Source organism: Gobio gobio, assembly GCF_949357685.1.
Source record: "Gobio gobio genome assembly, chromosome: 13".
Taxonomy (NCBI): Eukaryota; Metazoa; Chordata; class Actinopteri; order Cypriniformes; family Gobionidae; genus Gobio; species Gobio gobio.
The window spans coordinates 29,495,591-29,521,000 of NC_137106.1; the positions used below are offsets into that span (position 1 = coordinate 29,495,591).

The 25,410-nt window shown below is 36.2% G+C and overlaps 1 protein-coding gene across 8 annotated transcripts in view; it reads right to left on the reverse strand.

Moving 5' to 3' along the window:
- rgs7a (regulator of G protein signaling 7a) overlaps positions 1 to 25,410 on the reverse strand; it is a 92,284-nt gene that overhangs the window by 17,208 nt on the left and 49,666 nt on the right. For all 8 annotated transcript variants that reach the window (XM_079833108.1, XM_079833112.1, XM_079833110.1 and 5 more), the window contains 7 exons: positions 17,090 to 17,186; positions 14,120 to 14,170; positions 11,959 to 12,065; positions 11,558 to 11,609; positions 8,444 to 8,508; positions 1,171 to 1,247; positions 642 to 723 (listed from right to left, as the gene is read on the reverse strand). In XM_079833108.1, coding sequence (XP_079689234.1) covers positions 642 to 723; positions 1,171 to 1,247; positions 8,444 to 8,508; positions 11,558 to 11,609; positions 11,959 to 12,065; positions 14,120 to 14,170; positions 17,090 to 17,186 — 531 coding nt within the window. The remainder of the gene's footprint in view (positions 1 to 641; positions 724 to 1,170; positions 1,248 to 8,443; positions 8,509 to 11,557; positions 11,610 to 11,958; positions 12,066 to 14,119; positions 14,171 to 17,089; positions 17,187 to 25,410) is intronic.

Sequence of the window (25,410 nt, forward strand, 5' to 3'; positions counted from 1 at the left end):
TATGACCTTTAATCTATCAAAAGCTCAAGGGAAAGTTGATTTCTCAATTCATCACCCCTTTAAAAGAGAGAGATGCTGAACAGATGCAGGTATGAATCTCTTTCTCTCTCTCTTGATAATAAATTCAAATTCAATTCATTAAAAAATGTTTAAAGCACAGCTAGCTGTGGATTATCCCTTACATATAATGTTTTTGAAATAAGTATTAGCCTGAATATATTTGTATACTAAACTACTATAGTTGAAATAAAAATGAACATTAATAACAATAAATAAATCATAAAATAAAATATAATCAAGAATTTATGATATATCAAACAATGGTAATTCGTTTTAAAATTATAGATCAGGTAAGAATATCTCTTTTGGGGACACCTGCACATTTTCACTTTTTACTTTGTAGAATATTGTCTAAGGGAATAGATGATATATGATTGTTAGAATGTGTGTTTTAGTTTTATGGCTAGCCAGCAATTTTAAACTCAGAGGTGCTTTAACACTGTTGTGTCATTTCTCTGTGAGGCAAAAACTTCAAACACTCGAGAACAACAAACAATAATTCAGAAGAAGAAAAGAGAATAGCTGCATTGTTCTTAAATGGACTTAGTCCTGCCTTTACACACACATTCACATTCACTCACCACTGGTCTGTGCACATCCCAGAAAGCTCTCTCCTGACTGTCCAGTATTTTCCTCTCAATTTTGTCTCTTTTCTTATCGACTCTGTACAGACAGAACACAGAAGCTGAAGCAATTAAAACATTTAACTTCCAAAAGAAAAGGCAAACATGCAGTGAACCGTGAAACAGAGCTGAAAAGTCATAAAGTTGCCTAATTTTTCACTGTAGTGCTCACAGAATTGTCTTGAATTTAAATTTAAACAGCAGAAGTGACTTATAAGACTAGTTCTGTCCAATCCAAAAACAATTTTGCTGTGCAATCTATGTCCAAGAGACTTAAAATCCATTTGCACAGACAACATAAGAACAACCCACAGCTTGACAGATATTTCAAGAGATCACAACATTAATATTTTAATTCTTGCTATGTAAAGAGCCACTTTCCTGTCTTCTGACTGGGAGTATTGCTTATACAAATTCACGAAGAAAAAAAAACAGCCAATAAAGAATGGGAAAGACCAGAACTGATCACAGTCTGAAAAATACATACTTTGCTTGAGCCTCTGCTTGCATAAATATAAACTCCCATTTCCTGGCGAATGCCCGCTGTAGTCGCGCTAAACTCTCCTGGAAGAGGAAAAAAGAGCATTTTCATTCTTTTTGGAGATACAGAAGCCATTTATTTAACTTAAAGAGGACCTATTATGCCCTTTTACAAAGTCTTGGTTTTGTTTTGGGGGTCTGTTAGAATTGGTTTTCTTCCAGGAAGGAAGGTACAGGTTACAATTTTGCTCATTTAAATAATTACATATGAAAGACATATGACATATGAAATAAAAAAAAATTGGGACTAGGCCTAGATGAGTTGTGTTAGTAGCTTGTTGAAATTTGCAGTTAGGTAAGGGGAATGACATTTCTGAAACATGCTCAAAGTGGTTGACCAATCACAACACACTGGTCAAGTGAATCAAAGAACATTTCGCTTTTCAGAAGGAGGGGCTTCATAGAGAGGAACTAAACAGAGCATTACAGACAGACTGGAAAAGAGGTGCTGCAAATATGTAAAATATGTGAAAAATAATCCGTTTTTTTAAATCAAGCATGAAAACATCTCAATTACGTATGTAACCCTCGTTCCCTGAATGGAGACGTTATGTTGACTGACTGAAAGGGAACTGAAGACTACAATTGAGGTGTTTCAGGGAGTTTAGAAAAAGTGCTTTATACTTATATAGTGAATAACTTTGTGCTTTGTAATTTTGTATCCTTTTTCATGGTCAAACAGCAACATTACACACTAAAGAAAGTTGAAAATTAAAAAAAAAGCCAACTAGGACCCCGTTAATAATAGAAAAAGGAAGAGGAGGCACAATGATTACATGTTTACAGTTCTCATTTCAATATGAGAAAGACGTTCACTGCATGAAAAAAGGTGTATCCGGACCAGGATACTCCTGTATACACTGCTGAAATTCGGAAGAATCCAGGAGTATACTGGCCGGATAGGTCAAATTCCATGGATCCGTATATGTCCGTATTCATCCGAAATGGTACCAAATCGGATGTATGTTGTGGCCGTATACTCCCATGCTACAGCCATTTGTTGCCATGGCAAATAATCCCATCAAGTTTTTCCCAGGAGACATTTTCACACCTCTAAACAGCTTTGCCTTCCATCCCCTATTGGTCCTTCATCTCAAACTGGATTGGTTTTTTTTTAAACCACTCCCAAAACCCAGACTGCTATTGGAGGACAGGGCGCATTGAAAACCCAGTCAAGTGACTTTATTGGTTACTTCTAAGGCTAAGGGTGGGCTAGGTTTTGTAGCATAGGGACTTGATTGGTTATAGGCCAGCTATGCAGATTTTGCTCATTAATATATATATATATATATATATATATATATATATTTATAAAAAATAATCCCCTCTCCCTCCCAAAAGAAAAATACACACAAAACAATTTGAGAAAGTCTGAAATATTTATTAAAAAGGTATAAAAAAAAAAAAACATTCTTAACAGCATTATAAATGAACATTAAAACAATGGTGAAACAAAAACAAGTGAACTAAATGTATTTAAAAGGGATGAAAATGTAAAGGAACAAATGTAAAAATATAAACAGTCCAAAGAACATAAATATACGTTAAAATGAATTGGTAAAGAAACAAAAAGGGAAAAAAAATGAACAAAATGCATTTAAAAGATAGAGATGTAAAGGAATAAAATACACAGTGAACATAAAAAGGAAAAGAATAAATATACAACTTAAACAATATAAAATGAGAACAATAAATTTAGAAGACAAAAAAAGTGTATATAAAATATATTAAAATACATATAAATATTCCAAGTAAACAATATAACCAAATAAAAAGAACAAAGAGCATTATAAACATACATTAAAATTAATGGGGGAAAAGATAAGTGAACAAAATGTTTCTAAAGGAAGGCGACGTAAAAGGAACAATAGAAAACGTGGAGATCAAAAGCAACATGGACATCTAAAAAGGAACAAACATACAAAGTATACAATATAAAACGAGACAAAGAAATCTATAAATTAAAAAGTGTATATAAAATATATGTAAATACTCTATATATGGGAACCAATAAAAGTATAAGTATATAAACATAGGAATAAAGAAAATATAAAATGGAACAATTGAATATTAAAATTATAATTATAAAAGAATTGTGACCAACTCTAACACAATGTTGTTTGAGTTTTGAAATTTTTTTCAAACTGCCGTGATGGGCTGGTGATGTGACACGTAGTGTGGGTCAGTCTAGTCTGGTTTGTAGTAGCTAGCCTAACCATCCACACTGGCCTTCCATCAACAACAGCATCATCATCTTCAGACATCAGGTCTATAGTTGCGGTCTTCCACAGGTTCTGTGTTGGTTTGTGAAACCCTGGACCTGGTCTCCAGCAACTGCAAAACATGACAGTAAATTAACCAGTAAAACTCAGAGAGGAGTATAGTAAAATTCTGGGGGGGAAAAGCTTAACCGGTTTCTTAACTTACCTGTCTCTTTCTCTGACGGTTCTGTGTGATGTTCTTCATAGTGTTTCTTTTCTGGGCCTTTTCAGACTGAGCCAAAGAATACTTCCTCAGCAAAGTCTCACAAAATAAAATACATCTTGCGACCTGCCAAATAATACATTAATAATATATAGTTAATGCCAATAAAAGTAAAACAATTCAATTAAAATGTATTTGTATAGCGCTTTTCACAATACATATTCAGGGTTTTTCCTGGGTCAAAAATGGTCTTCGGTGGTGGCTGACAGACATGGTCATCTATACACACACATACGCACGGTAAAAAAAAATACCCTACCCACTTGATCTGCAAGCGCAATACTGACAATAAATTTGAAATAAATTCAAAAAAAGTTTGTAACTTTTGCTTATTTTGATACCTTGATGTTTGTTTTTGTTCCTCATTTTTACACTATTTACTGATAATTGTTTTGGTATATAATCATATCAATATTAAAAAAATAGTATTAAAAAAATGAACAAATAGCCTAATTTTCTGCCATATACAATCAGCTAGCTAACAACAAATTTGTTCTGGGTTCACCTCACTCCAGTCTAAACTAAATGATTTTAGGCTATTTATTTTACTACACATTGTCCACATAAATAAGCTGAAAGACTGTTGATAATTAAAAATAATTCTTACTATCCACTCTTGCTAAAGTGGGTAAGCACACTTGTGTTCTCATTTCAGGTGTTGTTCTGAGTAAATTATTAAACTAATTAGTGAGTTCAGTGTTGGACAGATCAGTTCTAACCAGTCGTTAAAATGATTCGGTTCAAAGGAGTCATAATGTGGCGAATCGGACATTAGCAGACGCGTTGTGTGTGAATCCCGTCTGTTAGAACATCGCGAAAGATTTGTCAACACACAGAAAACACTTCATAACCGGATAGGATTTGTTTCCTGTTTATTGAAAGTATGCTTTATGTCAGCTGGTCAGAGAATCAGTCAATGTTTTTTGAGCGCATTTCACACCCAGCGGTAATTAAAGGAAGACGTCTGATAGCGCCACGTCTGATAGCGTCACGTGCAACATGGATTCGGTCTTCCGACCTTTTGATTTTGATTAACGTAAAATGTGAAACATTAGAAAGCTAAGAATGCTTATTTTGAAGACAGAGAGAGTGCGAGCGAGGGATGAGCTCACTGGTCATTCTCTCTGTCACTCAGTTAACGCAAGCGCAGCAGTTATCTGTTCTACATCACTCATAAATCACAATAACTCAACAAATAAGGCTTTGGGGGGACAAAAATTTGTTTTGGCGGCCGGCAAAAAATTTTCAATGTAGAAAAAACCCTGATATTGTTTCAAAGCAACTTCACAGAAAACGCATGCGTCTACATTACAGAAAAAAACAGAGAATATTAAAATAATGACAACATTTTTAAGATTACCTTTTACACATTCAGGGTCAACATCTGTAAAAGTTCTTCAGTATCATGGATCCAAAACTTCTGGATCATGAGGGGGGAAGAAACATGCACACACACAAATGAATATTAATTTGTTTGATAAAACATTAATATTAATTATCAACTTACGGACATGGACTTGCAAAACATACTCACCAGGCCCATACAAAAACTTTACAGTAGATCCAAAATCCTGGTTTGCCTATAATTCTTCAGAGTCCAAGTATGGTGTTTTCCTGTCCTCTCTGCTGAATGAGTACATGATCTCAGATTACTCATTCCAAAGCTCTGTTACATTTTATGACAAGCTTGATCTTAAAACTAGCTGACAGTAGGGATGGGCATTATGACCATATAATTATACATACATGAGAAATTTTATTTTACAATAACGATATCACAATATATATATATATTTTGATGGATATTTTATTAAAATGCTACAGAATAATACTGCTTTAAAAGTCTTCACTGTATGATATTCAATTAATTAATATCACTTGATTCTAAAAGAAGCAGAAGGTCTTCTCTATTCTTTTGTTTTATTAAAATTATGACAAAGCTGCAGCCCCTTTAAGAACTGATGCACATAATGACGCATCCGGGTTTCCCCACGTTAACTTGAACTGTTTAACTTACTTAAGACATAACTGACTGTTTAAATCAAGTGAATACCTCACATGACAAGGTTTCTGAGATAATTGTGTGCATTTTACAGAAAGATAATTGATTTCGGGATCGCCTGCTGTCTGAGAGAGGCTTATTTTAACACATGCATGTCCCGTTCATTATTCTACATTCATGCATGTTTCCTTGTCAAAATGTCAAAAAGTTTTAGTACAGTCAGTGCTGCGTTATATACGCTATATTCCCATTCCGCAATATAAAACGGTAATGTTAACGTTTACAGCAAAATCACTAACAATAGTCAGTATCATCAGATCGCCATAACACCCAGCCCTAGCTTAACAGTATTACAACAAAACACAGAAACAGAATATGTAAGTTAATCACGATTAGCATATGACTTTAATGCACTAACGTTATATCTTGATAAGCAGTAGAAAAAATATAAAGGGATTTACGTTACCTTCTGCCGTCTGCTGTCCGCCATTGAAACCTTAGTCTGTTCGTATTCATGTTTTTTCGTTCTCAGTCGACATCCCACAATCAAAATTCGTCCAAAATAAGATTTTAACAGGTTTAAAATGATCCATGCAATGCCATTAATGGACAGAAGAAGCCGTCCTGTTGAAGATTAGACGCCGCGATCGCGTCGCGTCCCCGCGAGCCACGAGCAACGACAACGGGTGTATAATTCAAACGGAAGGCGCGCACTGCCATTGGCCAGATTTCTGGATGACGTTCAGATTGACCAATCACGCTCAAAAGAACACGGAAAGACAGCAAATAGCCTGGCAAATATAGAAAAAAAAACTTGTTTTAAACAACAGTTAGAAAATGTGTATATTTATTTTTATTTGCTGTTATATTTAATTAATTGGTCAAATGGTGTTTTGTGGTGTGGGCAGAGGCTTGAAAGTTTCAACCTGGAGAGCAGTGCAGATTTGTACTCTTTAAAAACAATTATTGTTTGATATTTAGTTTGCTATATATTTTGTTATATTTGTATCCAGAATTGAATGTAAAACCAGTTTGAATGTAAAAATACACCTTCACTGTAAAACAGAAAATTAAAGTAAAATATCTTAATTTAAATAAGGAAAAATCTGTAAACTAATAGTGTTTTCTCTAAAACGTTTAATGTAAATTTCTGTGAAGTTTTTTAACTTTATTTGACTTAAGATATTTGACTTATTTTACGGTTTTTGTTTTGCAGCTGTAGCTGCTGTTTTTTTTAAGGTTTTTATTCTTACAGTGTAAATATAAAACTAATAAGATTTACTTTAAAAAGACAAAGAATAATGTTAAATTGTTAGTATGGACATACACATAAACCTTTTATATAATGAGCTAAATATTGTATTACAGTTGTTAATTTACAGATATTGTTTGTAATTTTGCATGAATTTGTTATTTATGAAAACAGAAAAAAAATACAGTGATGTTCCTGTATAAAAAAATTAGAATTACTGTAATTTGTCATTAATGATATAATCCTTAAAATAACAGTCAAGTTGTTTATTTAGATATTGTTTGTAATTTTACATTGTTTTAAACATAATTCAAAATTACAAGAAAATACTGTAAAAAACTGACGTTTTTTTCTGTAAAATTAGGATTATTTTTATTGGTTGCCTTATTTTTATTGGTAACCTTATTGGTTGCACCTACATCTATTGTGAGTGGTGGATTTCAAACCTCAAAATGCCCCTCTTTTGCAGCGTGTTATAGTTAAGAATCTTGGAGTGACACTTTTTGTTAATAGTTGCAGAGCTGAAAGATCTGCTTGTGTTTCTGTGTTTCTTGAGCAAGTGAATCCCTGCTCTTTTTTATTCCATATTTTTATTTTGAGCATATCAGTTTTTGGTGTTTTTAAAACAAACTTTTTCATTTTCCACATTTCATCTCCTTTTTATTTAATTCTATTATTGCCTACAATTTGTAAAACTTTGCAAAAATTGTTTGGGGATCTTTTCATGCAGTGGTTTTAAGGCCCTGACACACCATTCTGATGGTTTGGCTCAGACCCAGGCAACGTGAACCAACCCCACAGTCGGCTTTAGTCATTGCTAGTTCAGTTTAGTGTTTCAGGGCCTTAAGAATTATTTTTTCTGTGTAAAAAGCTTGTTTGCTGTAGCCTACAGTAGACCAGAGATAATTCTCAATCCTGAAGTGCTCCCCTGCCCCCCTCCTTCTGAGAACAGCCAGCACAAGTGTCAGTCATTAACATATGAAAGGTCTTCTTCACACCTAACAGTCTTCAGTCCTAGCACACCCAGCAGTGTTTCAGCTGTATATGTCCGTGAAATTTCACGGATTCCTGTATACGTCCGCATACGTGAGGTTTCCGGGTTTTTCTGGAAATATACTGTTCCGTGTTACTCTGATCCGCTTTTTCCCACATACATCCGGTAAACATCAAATTACACTGGAGTATACCATGCCCGGATAGTGCCGGATTTCAGTGTTTTCATGCAGTGGTTGGTGGAGAGGGCTCTATCTGCACAGGCCTACCGGAGAGCTTACAGTACATGGATTATTCAAACAAAGCCTGACATTTAAAGCCCAGCTTGGATTAAACCGATTTTCTTTTTAAAGATTGTCATTACCTTATTATCTTCTTAATATCTTCTATCTAATAATGTCTGAAGTACAAAGCATGAGATGTGCATTGTTACAATTAAGAGAGAAAGAGAGAGAGAGAAGGGAGAAAAAAAAAGAGGAGATTACTTACAGCTTCGTAATCAGCAAGTTCCAGACGTGCTTTGTTCTGCATTGTTCGTTTGCACAAGTACACAGCTGCACAAAGACAGCGAGAGGTGTGTGAAAAACGTGCTCAAACCTCAGCAGCCCTCTGGGCTTTCAAACGAGTTGTACTAAAACATTTAGTAAACATTTAACATATTTCACACCAGCTTGTACCAAATGGCACCTGAGCGTTGCTTTGTTCTGATTGCTGAATTCATAACAAGCATAATTTACCGAACCCAAGGCACACTCCTGCACACGACCACAATCCAGGGTGATCTCAATTGTATTCAGAGGTATTTCTTCATAAAGTATAATAATGAATAAAAATGCCAAGAACTTTCTTTAACCTCTTAACCTGTGCCCCTATTTTTGAGAATTTTCTGAAAACGACATACCCACTATTAAACTGTCTGCAGCTCTTAAACCCTATGGTCTATATTCATAAATCTGGTCTTATTTTAAACTACACACTTGAAATGTTGCTACCCAAGAGTTATAATTACTCAAAGTAATATGGGAACAGAGTAATATACATGTAAATACGTATACATGTAAGTGTATATGTAAGTGTACTCACTTTTTTATTCACTTAGGGAAAAAATGATGAGACTTTAATGTTAAGGGCCTGAAAATAACCTAAATATAAAACTGGATGTCTAATCATGTTATGATTAAAATTTGAGGATTATTCTCTCAGAAATGTAGCTTCTGTAAGCTTTTATGTAAAGAAAAGTCTAGGCGTCCTTTCAAAAAGGCCATTTATTTCAGAACATTTGTAATTGTAAAGAGTAGTTTTTCATTCAAATAAATATACTGCTAATTATAATGGATATACAGTTACTGAAAAACTAAAGCAACTATTTACAGAAATTACAAAGTGTAAAAAACGAATTTAGGTGATAAGAAGTGTCAGTCATATAGTCTGCGCGCTCCATTGCGGTGTCTGCGTAACTGCCAGGCAGGCACAAACGTAAGCACGAGTAGTATTCACCAATACTGCTTACACAAGATAATGCCTTTTGATTGGTTACTACGTCCATCAATCAAACCTTTGTTGGCAAGGCATTGGCTAGGCATTGACTGCCTTTATCAAACGAAAACCATGGGCACAATGATTGTATGCTGGTGTTTATTGGATTCGTCCGATCTGATCTGAACGACAGGAGATGAAAGATGAGTACAGCGTTCATTATGCTAATGTTTAAATGGACGGTCCTCTAGCATTTCATTTAACCCTTTCCTCTCTGGTGTATTTATTGCAAAAACAAGTTCAGAACATGCATCTTGAGTGTTTTAGCTTTCAAATGATGCATAGTTTGTGATAGTTGATTAAATATTTTGAATAAAACAAAAGTAAATAAAAGTACAGACACTCCCACTTCCGTCAACCCCTCCGCCCACGATCCGGTGCGGGTTAAGAAGTTAAACCTCAAAAATATTCATAAACATTTGTATATTCACTGTAGATCTAGCTCTATTATTCCTTGCTGGTAGATGTCATAACTACACAAAGCATCTTTCTCTATTGACAATCATTCAAAAGTAGTTGTGTATTGTGACAAAGTTAACCTTTTGCAGGCAACATACAGTATACAAAGAAGATTGGTGTCAGTAAGATTTTTTTTTAAAGAAATTAATACTTTTATTTAGCAGGGATGCGTTAAATTGATCAGTAAAGACATTTACAATGTTATAAAATAATTGAAGAAATGCTGTTCTTCATCAAAGATTTTCTAGATGGAAAGATGGAATTCATCAAAGAATCCTAAAAAAAAAAGCTTTGCAGTTTTCGCGAAAATATTAAACATCAAGTTAAAGCTGCAGTCTGTAAGTTTTACCTCTGTGTCGCCATCTCTGTTTGAAACCTGCAATTGCAGTTATTTGAGGAGTAATCATCTGTACGTGAGTTGTGTGTTGGCGGCTCCTCAGCGCGGATGAATCTAATGTTTTGAGGAGTATTTGTGGCTGTAATTCATTCACTGCACCGGTGTGGATACTGTACTTCAGAATCACAGTTTCTACATCTTGGAGTATAACCTAAATAAGAATTTTCACCGGAAAATGTCATCTGAACAAGTAAGTTACATATCTGCCACTTTTGGGAACAGCCAATTACAATAAATCACAATACCAACGGTGATTAAATCTAACGATCGCACATATAACCGTGCAAATTAAACCAAGCAAATTATTATTATTGTTATAATTTGTACTCAAATTGTTAATGTTAACAGCATTAGCATTGCGTGACTGTGTATTCAGTATTTATAGGCATTACCTGTAGATTTCAATTTCCGTACAGTCTAATCTTTTGCTTTTGACTACGGGTGAATCTCCAGTTGGCACCAATGATGTCATTTGGGCCTTTCTGGATTCCAATCCGCCATCAAAATGATACGTTTAATTACTCCAGCTGCTGTGAGAAAAGACTATAAATGATCCACTGAAGAACGCTCCTCACGTGTGTTACTACTACCAGCCGAACTCTTTCTTTTTGTATACAGACGTGACGTAATGATGCAAAGACATGCTTGAATTTCCCGAGGAAATCCACCACTCTAATTATAACACATCATTACAAGCTTACCGTTATGAATGTTTATTTAATATTTAAATACTGGCTTGTTGTGTACTTGCTAAAAAATGTAATTTTTATTCAAAAAAAGTTACAGACTGCATCTTTAAGCAACTGTTGTTAACAATTAAAATAGAAAACCGTTACATTTTAATAATATTTAACATTTTCTATTGTATTTTTGATCAAATAAATCTTACAAAAATATTTGAAAATCTTACCGCACCCAAACTTTTGAACGGAAGTGTATATTGCTAATATTTCATTATATAGATGTTCTGGCCTTTCAGAGTTTCAACATTCTTTATCAGTTATTACAAACACACACAATCCGGCTGGAAGGATTTGACTAGGTTGTGTTTATATAAGTTAGTCTTATTAAAGCATACACACTCCTAACACACCATGATCCAGCAGATCTCCAGCCATCTGGAGGATTTTATTAAATACATTGCATATAGACTGGTCTCAGTAAGATAAAGATAACAGATCCTGCACAAAAAAACAAACAAAAAAACTCACCGTAGTCAGTGTTCTCGGGCTCCCAGCAGTTTGAGGGCCAGAAATACGGAGTCTAAAAGATGAAAGAGCACAATATGAACTCATAATACAGTTTAATGTGAAAACTGCCACACTATCTAAGACAATTGCATTTGTTTGTAAATCCAATTTAGTTACATTTCACATTACAGTGATTATTGTATATTTACATTAGAAAGTACTGATTAATTCTAATGAACAAAAACGTAATGTGTAATTATTTGATGGAGCGATCAGTATCTGAGTTTGCAACTACAGCACATGTTATTTGTCTACTATATAATTAACTTAATAACATGCAATATATTTTGCATGGGTGCTATATTTGAATGCGCTTCCAAAAGTTCCGTTTCGATTTTGTTTCTCAAATCAACAAATCTGACCTGAAATCTGTAGAACGTGCCATCATCTTTAAGAGTGAGCACATGGTCAGAGATGGGGAAGAAGTAGCCGTGAGCCGCCATCAGTGTGCCCAGATGAAGAGCCTCCACTAGAGAAACAATTTATAGTGTTATTATGGGTCCAAATATGAAAGGGCAACCCAAACGTTTATGCCAAGATAATTGTTATTATTTATTCTGCGCTGAAACTAAAAGTGAAGCAGAATTTGGACATTTAAAGTATACTCTAAGATAACAAGCCTAAGACTGGACCTAGGGGCCTCAGTCTACAAGAGGAAGCATGGAAATAACATTCTACTGCAACATATTGAACCAGCACCACACGTTCCTCTGCAAAACCCATACCAGAGGGAGTTAAGCATCAATAAATAATTAATTATCTATTAAACTTTTACAATAAAGTGTTTACGGTGAGTGTGCATGTTAGAGTATGTATCTGTGCTGACTACAAATTAATATTCTTTTGCTTTCAAGGGTGCAGTATGCTTTTTGCAGCTGTTGTTGTTTTGAGCTTCCCAGCAGGCATGTTCATGAGGTAAATTTCACTAATCAGCAATGTATCAAACAACTCAACAGAGAGACATAGAGAGAAAGAAAGAACATCTAGCTTTATCACCCCGTTGTTCCTGGCACAGTCTATTGAGTATACTGAAAGATTCAGTGCACTTTCCTGACTGAGAAGAGCCCCCATATCACACACTTACTCTCACAAACGTGTCAAATCTGTCAGAGAGAATCTAATGTAGTGTAGAGGGATATACACCGTACTCAGAAACAAATCAAATTTCATTGCAGTGTAAAGAAAAATCTCTTTATCTTTCGTTATCTTTCCGTCCTCACTAAAACCAACTCCACCTTCATAGTACCTCTATCTAGGGTCCAAAATGAAGACTCGAAAAGCACCAAATGCAATTCAAATTGGCTTTGAGGAGTAAATAAAACAAAATCCGCCAGTAAGTTTATTAGGAATTGCAACAATACATGGGTTAAGTAGTAAAAACTTAATGCCTTAAATAGTATTATTTTAATATGACTACATTATCAAACAGCTAATAATGTGTAGCTAATGTTACACAAACCATGCTCCCATTCACCATCTCAGTCTGCCTTCTAAAAATCTGAATTCTTAGAAACACTTTGAACAACTTAGAACATCAGTGGAGAAAGGTATATAGTTCATCATAACATCGTAATATACATCGTATGTGACCCTGGACCACAAAACCAGTCATTTTTTGAAATTTATACATCACTGAATAAATAAGCTTTCCATTGATGTATGGTTTGTTAGGATAGGACAATATTTGGCTGAGATACAACTATTTGAAAATCTGGCAAGACATATTACTACTAATAATATTTTTTATATATATTTACAGTAGGACATTTACAAAATATCTTCATGGAACATGGTCTTTACTTAATTTCCTAATGATTTTTGGCATAAAAGAAAAATAATTTTGACCCATACAATGTATTGTTGGCTATTGCCACAAATATACACGTGCAACTTATGACTGGTTTTGTGCTCCAGGGTCACATATACATAATTCACCAAAAAATATACCGGAATAACCTGGCTTCTTTTGAGACACCCCTGCGTGGTTTTTTCCCCCGTTTTTAATTTTTCAAACAAACTTCTTTCACGTTGTCATTATGGGGTATAGTTTGTAGAACTTTGGGGAAATTATTTAATTTAATCCATTTTGGAATAAGGCTGTAACATAACAAAATGTGGAAAAAGTGAAGCGCTGTGAATACTTTCCGGATGCACTGTAAATAAATATATAGTGAAAATTTAAAATATATATTTTTAATATTTAAATATATATTTTCAATTATTTAACTAATTGCTAAATGTCTAGCATATTGCTTGACAAGCTACAGTTTCAAAGTAGCTTGAAGAAGATGTAAGTGAAGTGATCCCCCACTTTACTCAATTAAAGGAGTAAAAATGGAGATGCTGACATTAGCTATTTGCCAACTTACAGTATAATTATGAATCTGCAAATCCTGAATATATTATCCTGTGAGCTGAAGATATGATTTTGACTTTTAGAAAAAAATGCATAGGAATTAATCAAAATAAAAGAAGCAGATTTTCATTCTGTCAGTGATGTAATTAAAGAAAAGGCTGCATCACCTTGATCCTCGATACATAGATTTTTCAGCATCCACTGGACAATGTCTGAACCTGGAAAAGATAATAAGTGAAGATTATTATTTAACATGTCAGTCAGTCGGTCTGTCTTTCTGTCTATCTAAATTTTATATATTACAATTCAGCAGAATATTGTTTCATGGTTGGTAGGAAATGTTCTCCATTCAACTGCCATAAACCCATAATCAGTGGAAAAATTAGCCAAACTACACCACAGATGATAATGTATCAACAGCTGCATTGTCTTTGTCCATTTAATTTCTAGCTAAACTTTTTCTTTTATTTTTCATCTCCATTGCATCTATACTTTTCATCCACCATTTTCTATAATTACATAATATAAATTTTCTCCAATTTTTCCCTTTCAATTTTCTCAGACAAATCCTTGGCTCTCTTTTTTTCTCTAAGAGGCAGAACTGTATAAATTCTGTTAAAGGTAAGCACAGCAGTTCTGGATGCGCCAAAGAAGATCTCAGGTTTAGCAAAGCTTCGCTGGAATATTTAGTGGATTAGCAGAATACCGTAATCTTTACCTCTGCGCCCACAAACCCCCAATTGTCCTCTTTCTGTCTGACTCTCAAAGCAACCAAGAAGTCAACTACTTCCAGCATATCCACATAAAAATAAAAAAAAGCCTATAATATGGTACGCATCTCTTTACAGTTGCTGTCAAAAGTCTTATAATTGTTGTAAAACTCTCAGGGGGGAAAATCGTTACTTGTTATGTAATGATTGAATATTAAGCTAGGATTAGAAAAACTATGGGGGGACTATATGTGTTTTTTCAAGAAGCCTTTTGGGTGACATTAGAGGCACATAAAAACAAACTTCATCATTAAGTATTAACTCTTCCCCCGCCAAACACGGAATTTTCCGTTATTTGTGAGAAAACGCTTCCCCGCCAAACACGAAATTCTCCCTGTTTTCACTGTTATAAACTATGGGGGCGCTATTGCGCATCTTCAGAATGAGTACTTAATCTCCTGATCAAAACACAGGCGAAGTAGTCGCAAAAAATATGTAAATTAACGTGATCATCAACATTAAACATCATTTAAATCAAAACCTAATGTTACTGAATGAAATGTCGACCCAGGATGAGCTCTAGGACTGTGCAAGCTTTAGGGGTGTTTATGGACTCCATCTACTCCATCTGTGTTTGATCATCATTTGAATCTGATCTGGATGTAGTTTTTGACAAAAATTTGATTTTCTCAGCTTTTTAAAAAATTTTTGCTTTTTTTTATGAAACTTACCCATATTTAAGTGTTGATAAAAAAGGAATGCATGAAGCTAGAATAAAACGTTGGTAACACTTTACAAAAAGGTTTAATTAGTTAATTATTACCTAACATGAACTAACCATGAGCAATACATTTGTTACTGTATTTGTTCATCTTTGTTTATGTTAGTTAATATAAATCCAGCTGTTCATGGTTTGTTCACGTTTGTTCACACAGTGCATTATCTAATGTTCACAAGATTTTAATAAAGTATTAGTAAATGTTGAAATTAACATTAACAAAAATAAATAAATGCTTTTTAAGAGTAGTTCATTATTAGTTCATGTTAACTAATGTTAACTATGAACGGACCCCCTTTATATTAGGTGGTCTTAACTACTATGTACTAACATTTGAATTAATCATTTGATACAATGCACTTATTGTGTACATACATGTTTTTACATTGTACTTACATTTTAAAAAATACCTGCATGTAATTACGTCTGTAATTAATTCCTGTAGTTAAATTTGTAAATATACTGTTGACACTTCCCTTACACCTAACCCTTAAACTTACCCATACCACCACACCTGTCCCTAACCCTACCCGTATCCCACCTCAATTTCAGCAAAGGTGTTTTGCAATACAATTTGAACACAGTAAGTACATTGTACTTATGTTTTGATGTAAGTACATAGTATAATGCCACCTAATATAAAGTGGGGCCCTATGAACCTTATTGTAAAGTGTTACCTAAAGTTGTTTTGTTTTAATTTTGTTTTTTAAAGCAGAGGCTCTGCTCTTTCTTTTGATATATGGTATGCTCAGATATTCTTACAACAAAATATTCTATGGGCCATTACATTTTTGTGAAAATGATCAAAAACCCTGGTGGTGGCTGGCAATTTTTTTTTTTTTAAACGCTGGCTGGGATATAATTAACGGCTATTTTACATTGAATAATAAATAGGGATCTACAAAATGACCATTGATGGTTTTTTTTTGTGTTCAGCGTTTCATTTTCAACCTGGTCACTGCTTAATTAATAGACTGTGAACAGTTTCTTCTGAGAAATATATTTCCACGATAGCCCTTACTGACCTATCAAATCCAGTATTCCCAAAATATGCACAGAGCCCCTATTGCACAGCCAATCAGCAGTGAGAGGCATGTCCCTAGAGACCGCAGAAACCATGAGAGACTTTTTCAAAGCATAGAGAGGCAGAGACTGGGGTGTTAGAGCTTGAAGCTGGCCTTTTAATAAATCCTCGGGGGGACCGCAGTCAGAGGAACCAAAGAACATCCTTCGGAGAATTTCTCTCTCATGTTCTCCTTCCTAATCCTGCCCTTCTATAATGGATTATGGCATATAAGGGAGTATAACATCTGCACCCCTTTTTCAGTCTCTGATATGTAAATAGTGCAATTATTATCCAACCCAATAAACTGGATGGGACTATTTCTTTGCTAGCTACTCACAGATGTTAAAGGAGAGCACTTCCCCACCAGAGCAATGCAGGCCAGAGACCTTTGATAGAGATCAGGCTATCAACAGAGATCAGTACAAGAAGGGCTCTGGTACTGGTGCTGCAGTACAGAGTTCTGGCAGAGTTTTCATTGTGTTGGTCTTCAGGCTTGCTGTGGGGCACTGGCTCCTGCTGAATCCTGCTTTCTCAGCGCCAACTTGGAATAACGTGTATATAAAACAGATGTAAGGGGAATTACCAGAGAAGACACTGGGAATCTTGGATAGGAAACTCTTCACTGTACGGATAGGTATGCCGTTTTTTTCATCCTGCATCCTGGCAATCACATCCTCCATCTAAGCAAGAGAGAGAAAGAGATGGACACAATAAAAACATGAGTCAAGACTACAAAACAAGATTACATCTCAGTGTCAATATTCCATGAAGTGGAAAATATATATTTTTATTCCTTAAAATAATTATTTAATGAAAGAATTTTCATTGCAAAATTTAATAGCATCTTATGAAGTACACAAGCAAAAAAGATCTTGAAATCCTTATATTTTCTTTATTGACAGTTTTTTTTTTTTAGAATGAACAAACTAATAACAAAAGGGCAGCGCTGTAATGTAATGTACTATAATACATCTTTGCTAGATCTAAACACTCTGGAGAGCCAATCATGGCTCAAATACTGCGTGAGGCCACAGATAACTTCAAAAAGAGCCCACGGGACGCTTGTCTGAAGGATCAACTCGGCCTTCGGTAAATGAAGTCATTGGAAATAACAACCCTATTTATTAGATGAAGAGAAAACTGAGGCAGAGTGAGACCGATCGGGCCACCCGCTCATTGATCCACTGACATTTGGACTATTCTCAGAGAAGCTTTGAGTTAACAAGGGGAGCAGCTCAGAGCGTGTCGCCAGGGAACTCACACTCTGGACATGTGACCAAATGCTCTACAGTTGCCAGTGACATCACTCCGGCGAAAGACCATATCAAAAAAATGTCAACAACATGCGCCCCTGACATATGGAGGTGTGTGTGTGTGTGTATGTATTTGCAAAATGTGTTGTGAAGTTATATGAGCTTGTACCTGTGAGTGTTTAAATAGCCTAAGAGAGAGAGAGAGAGAGGGAGCGAGAGACAGGAAGAGAACGAGAGTGAGTTGTTGCAGTTGCCTCGAGGGGAGGCCCGGTAAACATGCAGAATTACATCAGTGGGCACTGCACTGATGCAGAGTGTTTCTTCAGGTTATGATGCCTTTGGAGAGAATCCTAACAGAAAATATTGTTTAATTTCCTTGAAAACCATTATTATGACTCCAGAAATAGCTTCATTTTTAATATCCAGAGATGAAATGCTTTTGATGGCAGTTCTAGCCACCTACAGAGCACACGCACTCACTGAGGGAGGGAGAATCAAACATTCACTTTGTCGACAATGCAGACCAGGCTGGTGGGCAAACACTGAAGTGCTAATTTAAGGTAATGAGGGATCGGAGCATTCCACTCACACTGACGACTGTAATAGAAACATTTTAGAGAGAGAGAGAGAGAGAGAGAGAGAGAGAGAGAGAGAGAGAGAGAGAAAGATGAGCACATCTCAGCTGTATGGTGCAATGATGTGTGATGATCTGAAGTCCCAAAAGCCTCACTGGCATCAGTTGTAGTACTGCAGCCAATCTGTGGCTAAGAATTCCTGTTAAATTGACACTGAGATTCATAGGTAAATTTAAAATCACTGCCTTAAGCTCGTTTTAACCAAAATTATCTACTGTGTGGAGGTGGCAGGCATACCAGCGACCAGTAAAATTAACTGTAATATTATCATATCATTACACTACCGTTCAAGAAGGTTTGGGGTCAGTAAGATTTTGTTTTCAAACAATTGAATACTTGCATTAAATTGATCAAAACCGACAGTAAAGACATTTATAATGTTACAAAAAAAAAATATATTTGAGATAAATGCATTTCTTTTGAACTTTCTATTCATCAAAAAGGAAACATAGGAGACTTACTCCTATACTCCAAAAATAATTACATACAAATCTTACCTACTCCAAACTTTTGAACGGAAGTGTATATACTCTATATATAGCATTAGATAGTCTATTACAAAGTGTATTTTTTAATAGCTAATAGGTGAGGTGCATTGACTGTAGAAGCAGGTGGGCTGCGATGATTGTCAATTCAAACATGAAGGTGGTCCTTTAAACTTGAAGTGCTCTAGCCTTAAGAAAATCCCTGATTATGCAATATACATATGGATCAGTGTGCATGATTAATTGACAGTCCCAATATAATAAGCAGCATACCTGGAACATTCACACAGACACTTCTCTCAAAACAAAATGTCCTCTGGCGGTATATCTCCAGGGATCCCACATCTGTGGCCACCACACATCTGTGGCTGCAGCCAATCACAGAACAGACTGATAAAAGCCAACAAGATCAGTTGCCCAGAAGAGAGATATCAAACAGTGAAGTAAACAGACATTAAACACACTACTAAAGCCAGAGGCTAAAATACTGACTAAAATAAATCTGAATCTGAATTAAATGGTTTTAATCCCAATAAATGTGTTATTTTTGGTTTTGGATTTGAGCAGATCGCCACCACAGTGGCTGTAATATCCATTACATCCCAATTCACACACTTGGAAATGATGGCCAACTCAATTATTCATTGACTAAATGACTAAGCTTTGTCACTGACTCATGGCAGACTGTGTCCTGCCCTCAATACTGACACGTCTTAGATATATCAACAGTCTTTGCATACCAAAGTAGTTGCCTTAAGAGCTGCCTCCTCATCTCCTATATGAAGACATTCAACATTTATTTTAGGTCTAATCTAAACAGCACAGGAATAGCTCGGTTTAGCTTCAATCTCCTCAGTGGAAATTTTCTGTCATGCTTTCAGTGGAAAACAAGATGGGCATGGATTTCATTTACTTTCCAGATTAAATATCTTATTATGGACGATATTGGAATCAGTTTCAGGTATCGGACAGTAATACCATGTTACCCAACTTGTTTATGACAAATTGTTTGTGATGTTCCTCATTTGTCACTTTGGATAATCAACTAAATGTTACTGAATGACTCCATAATCATGGTATATGCAAAAACCTTGATATTCTCAAGTTATGTCCAAAAAAGGTGGTATTAATTGAATATGTGCACAAAAACAAAACACTACTATTCAAAAGTTTGGGGTCAGTAAGTTTAAATAAATTTATGGTTTTATTCAGCAAGCACGCATCAAACTGATCAAAATTGACAGTAAAGACTTTTACATTATAAAAAAAAAAAAAATAGTTTTGAACTGTGATAATAGAAATGTGCAATGACTATATTGATATTCTGTTCTGTTCCTTTAGTTCCTATTGTCCTGCTCTGTTCAGTTTCCTTGGTTACTGATTACAGACTCCACCGTGGTCATCCCTAGGACTCCTCCGGGCTCCCTCAGTCTCAGCCTTAGCCAGTCATTGTTCTGCCTCCGCCACTGACTTCTGGCTCTCTGGCTGCGCCTCCACCCTCCACCCCTACGGCTCCACCGGACTTCTCCTTCTGGCTTCCCTGTCGTCCTCACTCCCACCGCCATCGCTCTGGTCCGCCGAGCCCCCGTCTCAGTCTCAGCCCTCAGTACCGCAAGCCAGCATGGCTTCCAGGCCATGGATGTCACCCTGGTCCGTCGGCCTCTCTGCTTCACCAGTTTCTCCGCGCACTCTAGTTCCACCTCCGTCAGTCGGTCCCCAGGTTCTGCCCAGGAATTCATCCAAAGCTCTTCCCAGTGCTCTTCCCGCCGTCGGCTCTACCTTGGTGTCTCTCTCCACCGGATCTTCTTCATCCCTGTCCATCACCAGCTCTACGCCCTCCTCCAAAAGCCCCCTCCCTCCACACTCGAACTATCAGTTACGGCGCGAGGATGCGCCTTCCGAGAGGGGGGAGTACTGTCACGATTATGCACTTCTATGTTGATGTTCTTTTCTGTTCCTTTAGTTCTGATTGTCCTGCTCTGTTGAGCTCCGGTTTCCTTGGTTACTGATAACCTAATTTATTTCTATGGTTATGTATAACTATCACCTGTGACCTGTCAGTCATTGTGTTCGTCTTGTATTTAAACTCCCTGTTTAAATGTCCCATGTCGGTTCTCGTATATCATTTATGTGGTTTGTGTTGGATTATTTTGCTACAGAAATCTCCTGCGTGATTGTTTTGTTTATAAATAAAGTAATAAAGGATTTTCCTTCATCCTTGTGCTATCAATATGGCCACTGTTACAGAACGTTTCTTGTACACCACATTTCTGAAGGATCATGTGACACTGAAGACTTGGGTAATGATGGTGAAAATTCAGCTTTGCCATCACAATATATTAACATAAAAAACAATATTACAGTTTTTACTGTATTTTTGATCAAGTAAATGCAGCTTTGTTGAGCATAAGATACTTATTTTCAAAAATTTCCAAACTTTTGAATGTTAGTGTACATGTCCATAAGAAAATTGTAGTACCATGGTACTGTATGTATTGTTAGTGTATGCTAATATGCTAATGAAGTTACTGTGGCAACTGGAGACATACAACAGAATCTTTCAGATAGAAAGCAAAACATCTCCATTATCACAGCAGAAATATCAAATAGGGATCACATCAAAGCGTCCTTATTCATCAAGCACAAGTATGCACTTATAAAAGAAAAAACAAAACAAAAGACTCCATCCAAAATCTTCCACACCAGCTAATTAACAAAGACAGACACAAAGAAAAACACTCACGCACACAATGCCACCAACCCCTTTGTTTAACCCTTCGACCCTGAGCTCTGATATCCCATGTGACACCACTTCTCTCTCTCTCGCTCTCTATGTGTAGCAGACAGCTGGAGTGTCTTTTGATGATTATTTTGCATCAGAGGAGAGAGGAAGTGTTAGTGCTCGGGCGCAGACAAGGTTATTGCAGGAAAGACATGAATTTTAGATCTCTCTGCTCATTCCCCCTCATCCCTCACTCCCCGTCTCTCATTTTAAAGCCACCCCCCTTTCTGTTTCCTAGGCAACCAGGGTGATGATGACATCACATACAAATGTCAGCCTGGGAAGAGACAGAAAGAGAACGATTTAGATGTCTTTAAGTGTGTGTAAAATAAGAGAGAAAGTCAGAGAAAGGAAAACAGACAAGAAAAATAAACGTAAGATGTTGTTATATGAGTCATTCTACAGTTGCAGAGACAGTTGCTGTCACTCACTTTAAGATGGCAATGAGTCAAGCTGTTGTGAACGTGCATAAAACGTGCCAAATTTTTTGGGCACACTGCAGGAGGGATTTTTTTTACAATTTCTTTCATTTTGACCTATACAATATATTGTTGGCTATTGCCACAAATATACCCGTGCGACTTATGACTGGTTTTGTGCTCCAGGGTCACATATCGTGTTATTATAATATGTCATTAACTTTTCCAAAAGAACCATGATCATTTGACCAAATACACTTTTTTAAAGAATTTTAAAATGGCCTTCGGCTAAAGGTCATGAATGTTTTTTTAAAGGATAGCAAGTTTCTACATGTTTAAAAAAAATATATAAAATAAAAAATAAATTACAATTAGTGTGACCTTGAATAAAATGAGGAAGATGAATAGATGAATAAATGCAATTCCACTGCTGGATGATACATCAGCTGTGATATGTTGATCACCGTTAACCATGTTGTCAAGGTGCAACTGACATAAAAGAAATAGTTCGCAAGTAACAGGCAATATTATGTTCTTAACCAAAAATGGTCATAGAGAGGCCAAAGTTCTGTAGCAGTGCAGCTGTAATATAGGATGCAAGTTTAATGCAGCATTCATCTGTCAATTGTTTGACTGATCGATTTATCTTCTTGCATATCCACATCTTGTCCAATGCTCTACTTCCAACAATGTATATTTGGTTATTTATTGTACGGAATCCCCATCAGAGCAGTTCAATCTTAAAGTTCCACTTAAATCCCAAGGCGTTACAACAGACCAAGCGGAACAGAATGAGTCTGGAGCGGTTCACACATGCAGAGCAATGCAAAATGGAGAGCAACAGAAGGCAGGGGACTTTCAAATTCGACCTACTTTAAAACATCTTAAAACACAGTGCGCTCTCACTGAACTCACTGAATGCCTGCCTCGAACAGATCATATTTCAATGATTTGGAAATATATATATTAAAGCAATTTTTTGCAAAGTCTACTGAATGATTTATTCGTCTACCACAGTCGAGTGTAACGCAACACATGTTTGAAACATATGTCCTTTAAAAAACAAGCTTGCCCTTCAGCAATTTATAACAAACTAACACACACACACACATACACACACCCTATATTTGGCTTTCCAGCACCCATCTTCCATCTGCGTGAGAGCAGAGACCAAAGGTATGAGCGCCCTTTCACAGAAAAAGCACATGAATATTCAATACAGCATTACACATAATTGAATATTCAACATCAGAGAGAGCACTGCTCAGTTATTCACTGAGAACATGATGTGGTTCTTCTCAGCATAAGAGAGCACACTATCTGCTAAGAGAGATGACACACACACACACACCTAAAGTTTCCAACTGATCGAGTGGCTTTGAAGTCTTGCTTCAGTCCTGCTTGCACACATGCGCACACGCACACGCACACACACACGCACACGCTGATTCACTCACTTACACACCGACACATGCTGCATGATCACACATAAAAAGGCCACACATTCTGTCATGAGAACACAAATGTGCACAAAACAAACAAACACTCACTCACACACTCACTATTAAACATTAATTCAATGTTAAACTTGCCTGTGAGCTGAAATCAGACGGTTTATATGACATTTCCTTCCAATGTAGCGTCGCACAACCCTCTTGTTCACACATATGCACAAATGTGTGAACACATCCATGCTCATGCCATATACACTAGGGGGGTAACTGTTCAAATTACTCAAGATTTGGTTTGTATCACAGTTTTAGGGTCACAGTTTCTGCACGGTTTGTAATGTGCTATTTTCAGGGGGGAAAAGGACTACTGTTGAATAAAAATAAAGAAAATAAGAGCAAATAATCCATCTACAAGCAACAGCACATATAAATACAATAGAGCAAAGTAAAAACGAAAATAAACAGTGCTTTTCAGGTTATTTTTCAGGTATCTAACAGTAGGTACAGAAATTGAATAAGTAATCAAATGTAAAATAACATTGCATATGACCTTTACTGTATACATTAAATAAAGATGAATCATTATTAAAGTTACAAATGCTATTCACTCAAGAGGAATGAGTGATTTCTTTGTCTTTTGCTGTTTGATGAACATTAAAAACACAGACAGCAGCAGGAATTTTAGGCTGCTGTCACTAAGACAATGTATGGATCCAATACACTGATACTGGTGCAAATGCGTTGTTTTTCTCGACTGTTTACATTCACGTAAGACATAACCTACTATGTTTGCTAGGATACCTGCCAAGGCTGGCATGTTGACATAATATTTGTGTGAATTTGTCCGTTCAAGCATGAGACTTGAAACAGAACTCAATGTTTGCGCACTGTCTGAGACGCGGCTTTCTGTGTGCAAAGATGAACCGCAGAGCAAGTGTGTGCCGAACTGTGGGTGGAGAACAGTACGGTTCGATTTTTCGACCCCTAATACACACACATGGACTTTACTTTACGCACGCACAAGTGTTTTTGTAAAAATGTTCGTAGAAGTCCCAAAAGCTGCATTGCATTCTCCATTATGCATAATATAAATCATATTTAGTAAGCTAATGCTTCTCCCTCACACACACAGTTTGAGGATGCCCTTTAAAGGGTGCCACTCTATAACTCTCTCATCATTGCACCATACAGCTGAGATGTGCTCATCTTTCTCTCTCTCTCTCTCTCTCTCTCTCTCTCTCTCTCTCTCTCTCTCTCTCTCTCTCTCTCTCTCTCTCTCACACACACACTTCTGTCAGGGAGTTTTTCCTATTGGCATCTTTCTCTTGTGCTCTAAAAATGCTGACCAGTTAAATAGTGATTTGTCATTAACAAAAAAAGTATTAACTTTGGACATAGTACACAGACACACACAAAAACTATCAGAAACTACCATGGTATTTTGGACATGCCTTGATATTTTTTGTTGTACCTGTATGATTTATGTTATTTAAATCAATTTCAGTACCTGATATATATATATCTGGTGACTGTGGGGGCCATTTTAGTACAGTGAACTCATTGTCATGTTCAAGAAACCAATTTGAAATGATTCGAGCTTTGTGACATGGTGCATTATCCTGCTGGAAGTAGCCATCAGAGGAAGGGTACATGGTGGTCATAAAGGGATGGACATGGTCAGAAACAATGCTCAGGTAGGCCGTGGAATTTAAACGATGCCCAATTGGCACTAAGGGGCCTAAAGTGTGCCAAGAAAACCTCCCCCACACCATTACACCACCACCACCAGCCTGCACAGTGGTAACAAGGCATGATGGCATGAAATCAAGACTCATCAGACCAGGCAACATTTTTTCCGTCTTCAACTGTCCAATTTTGG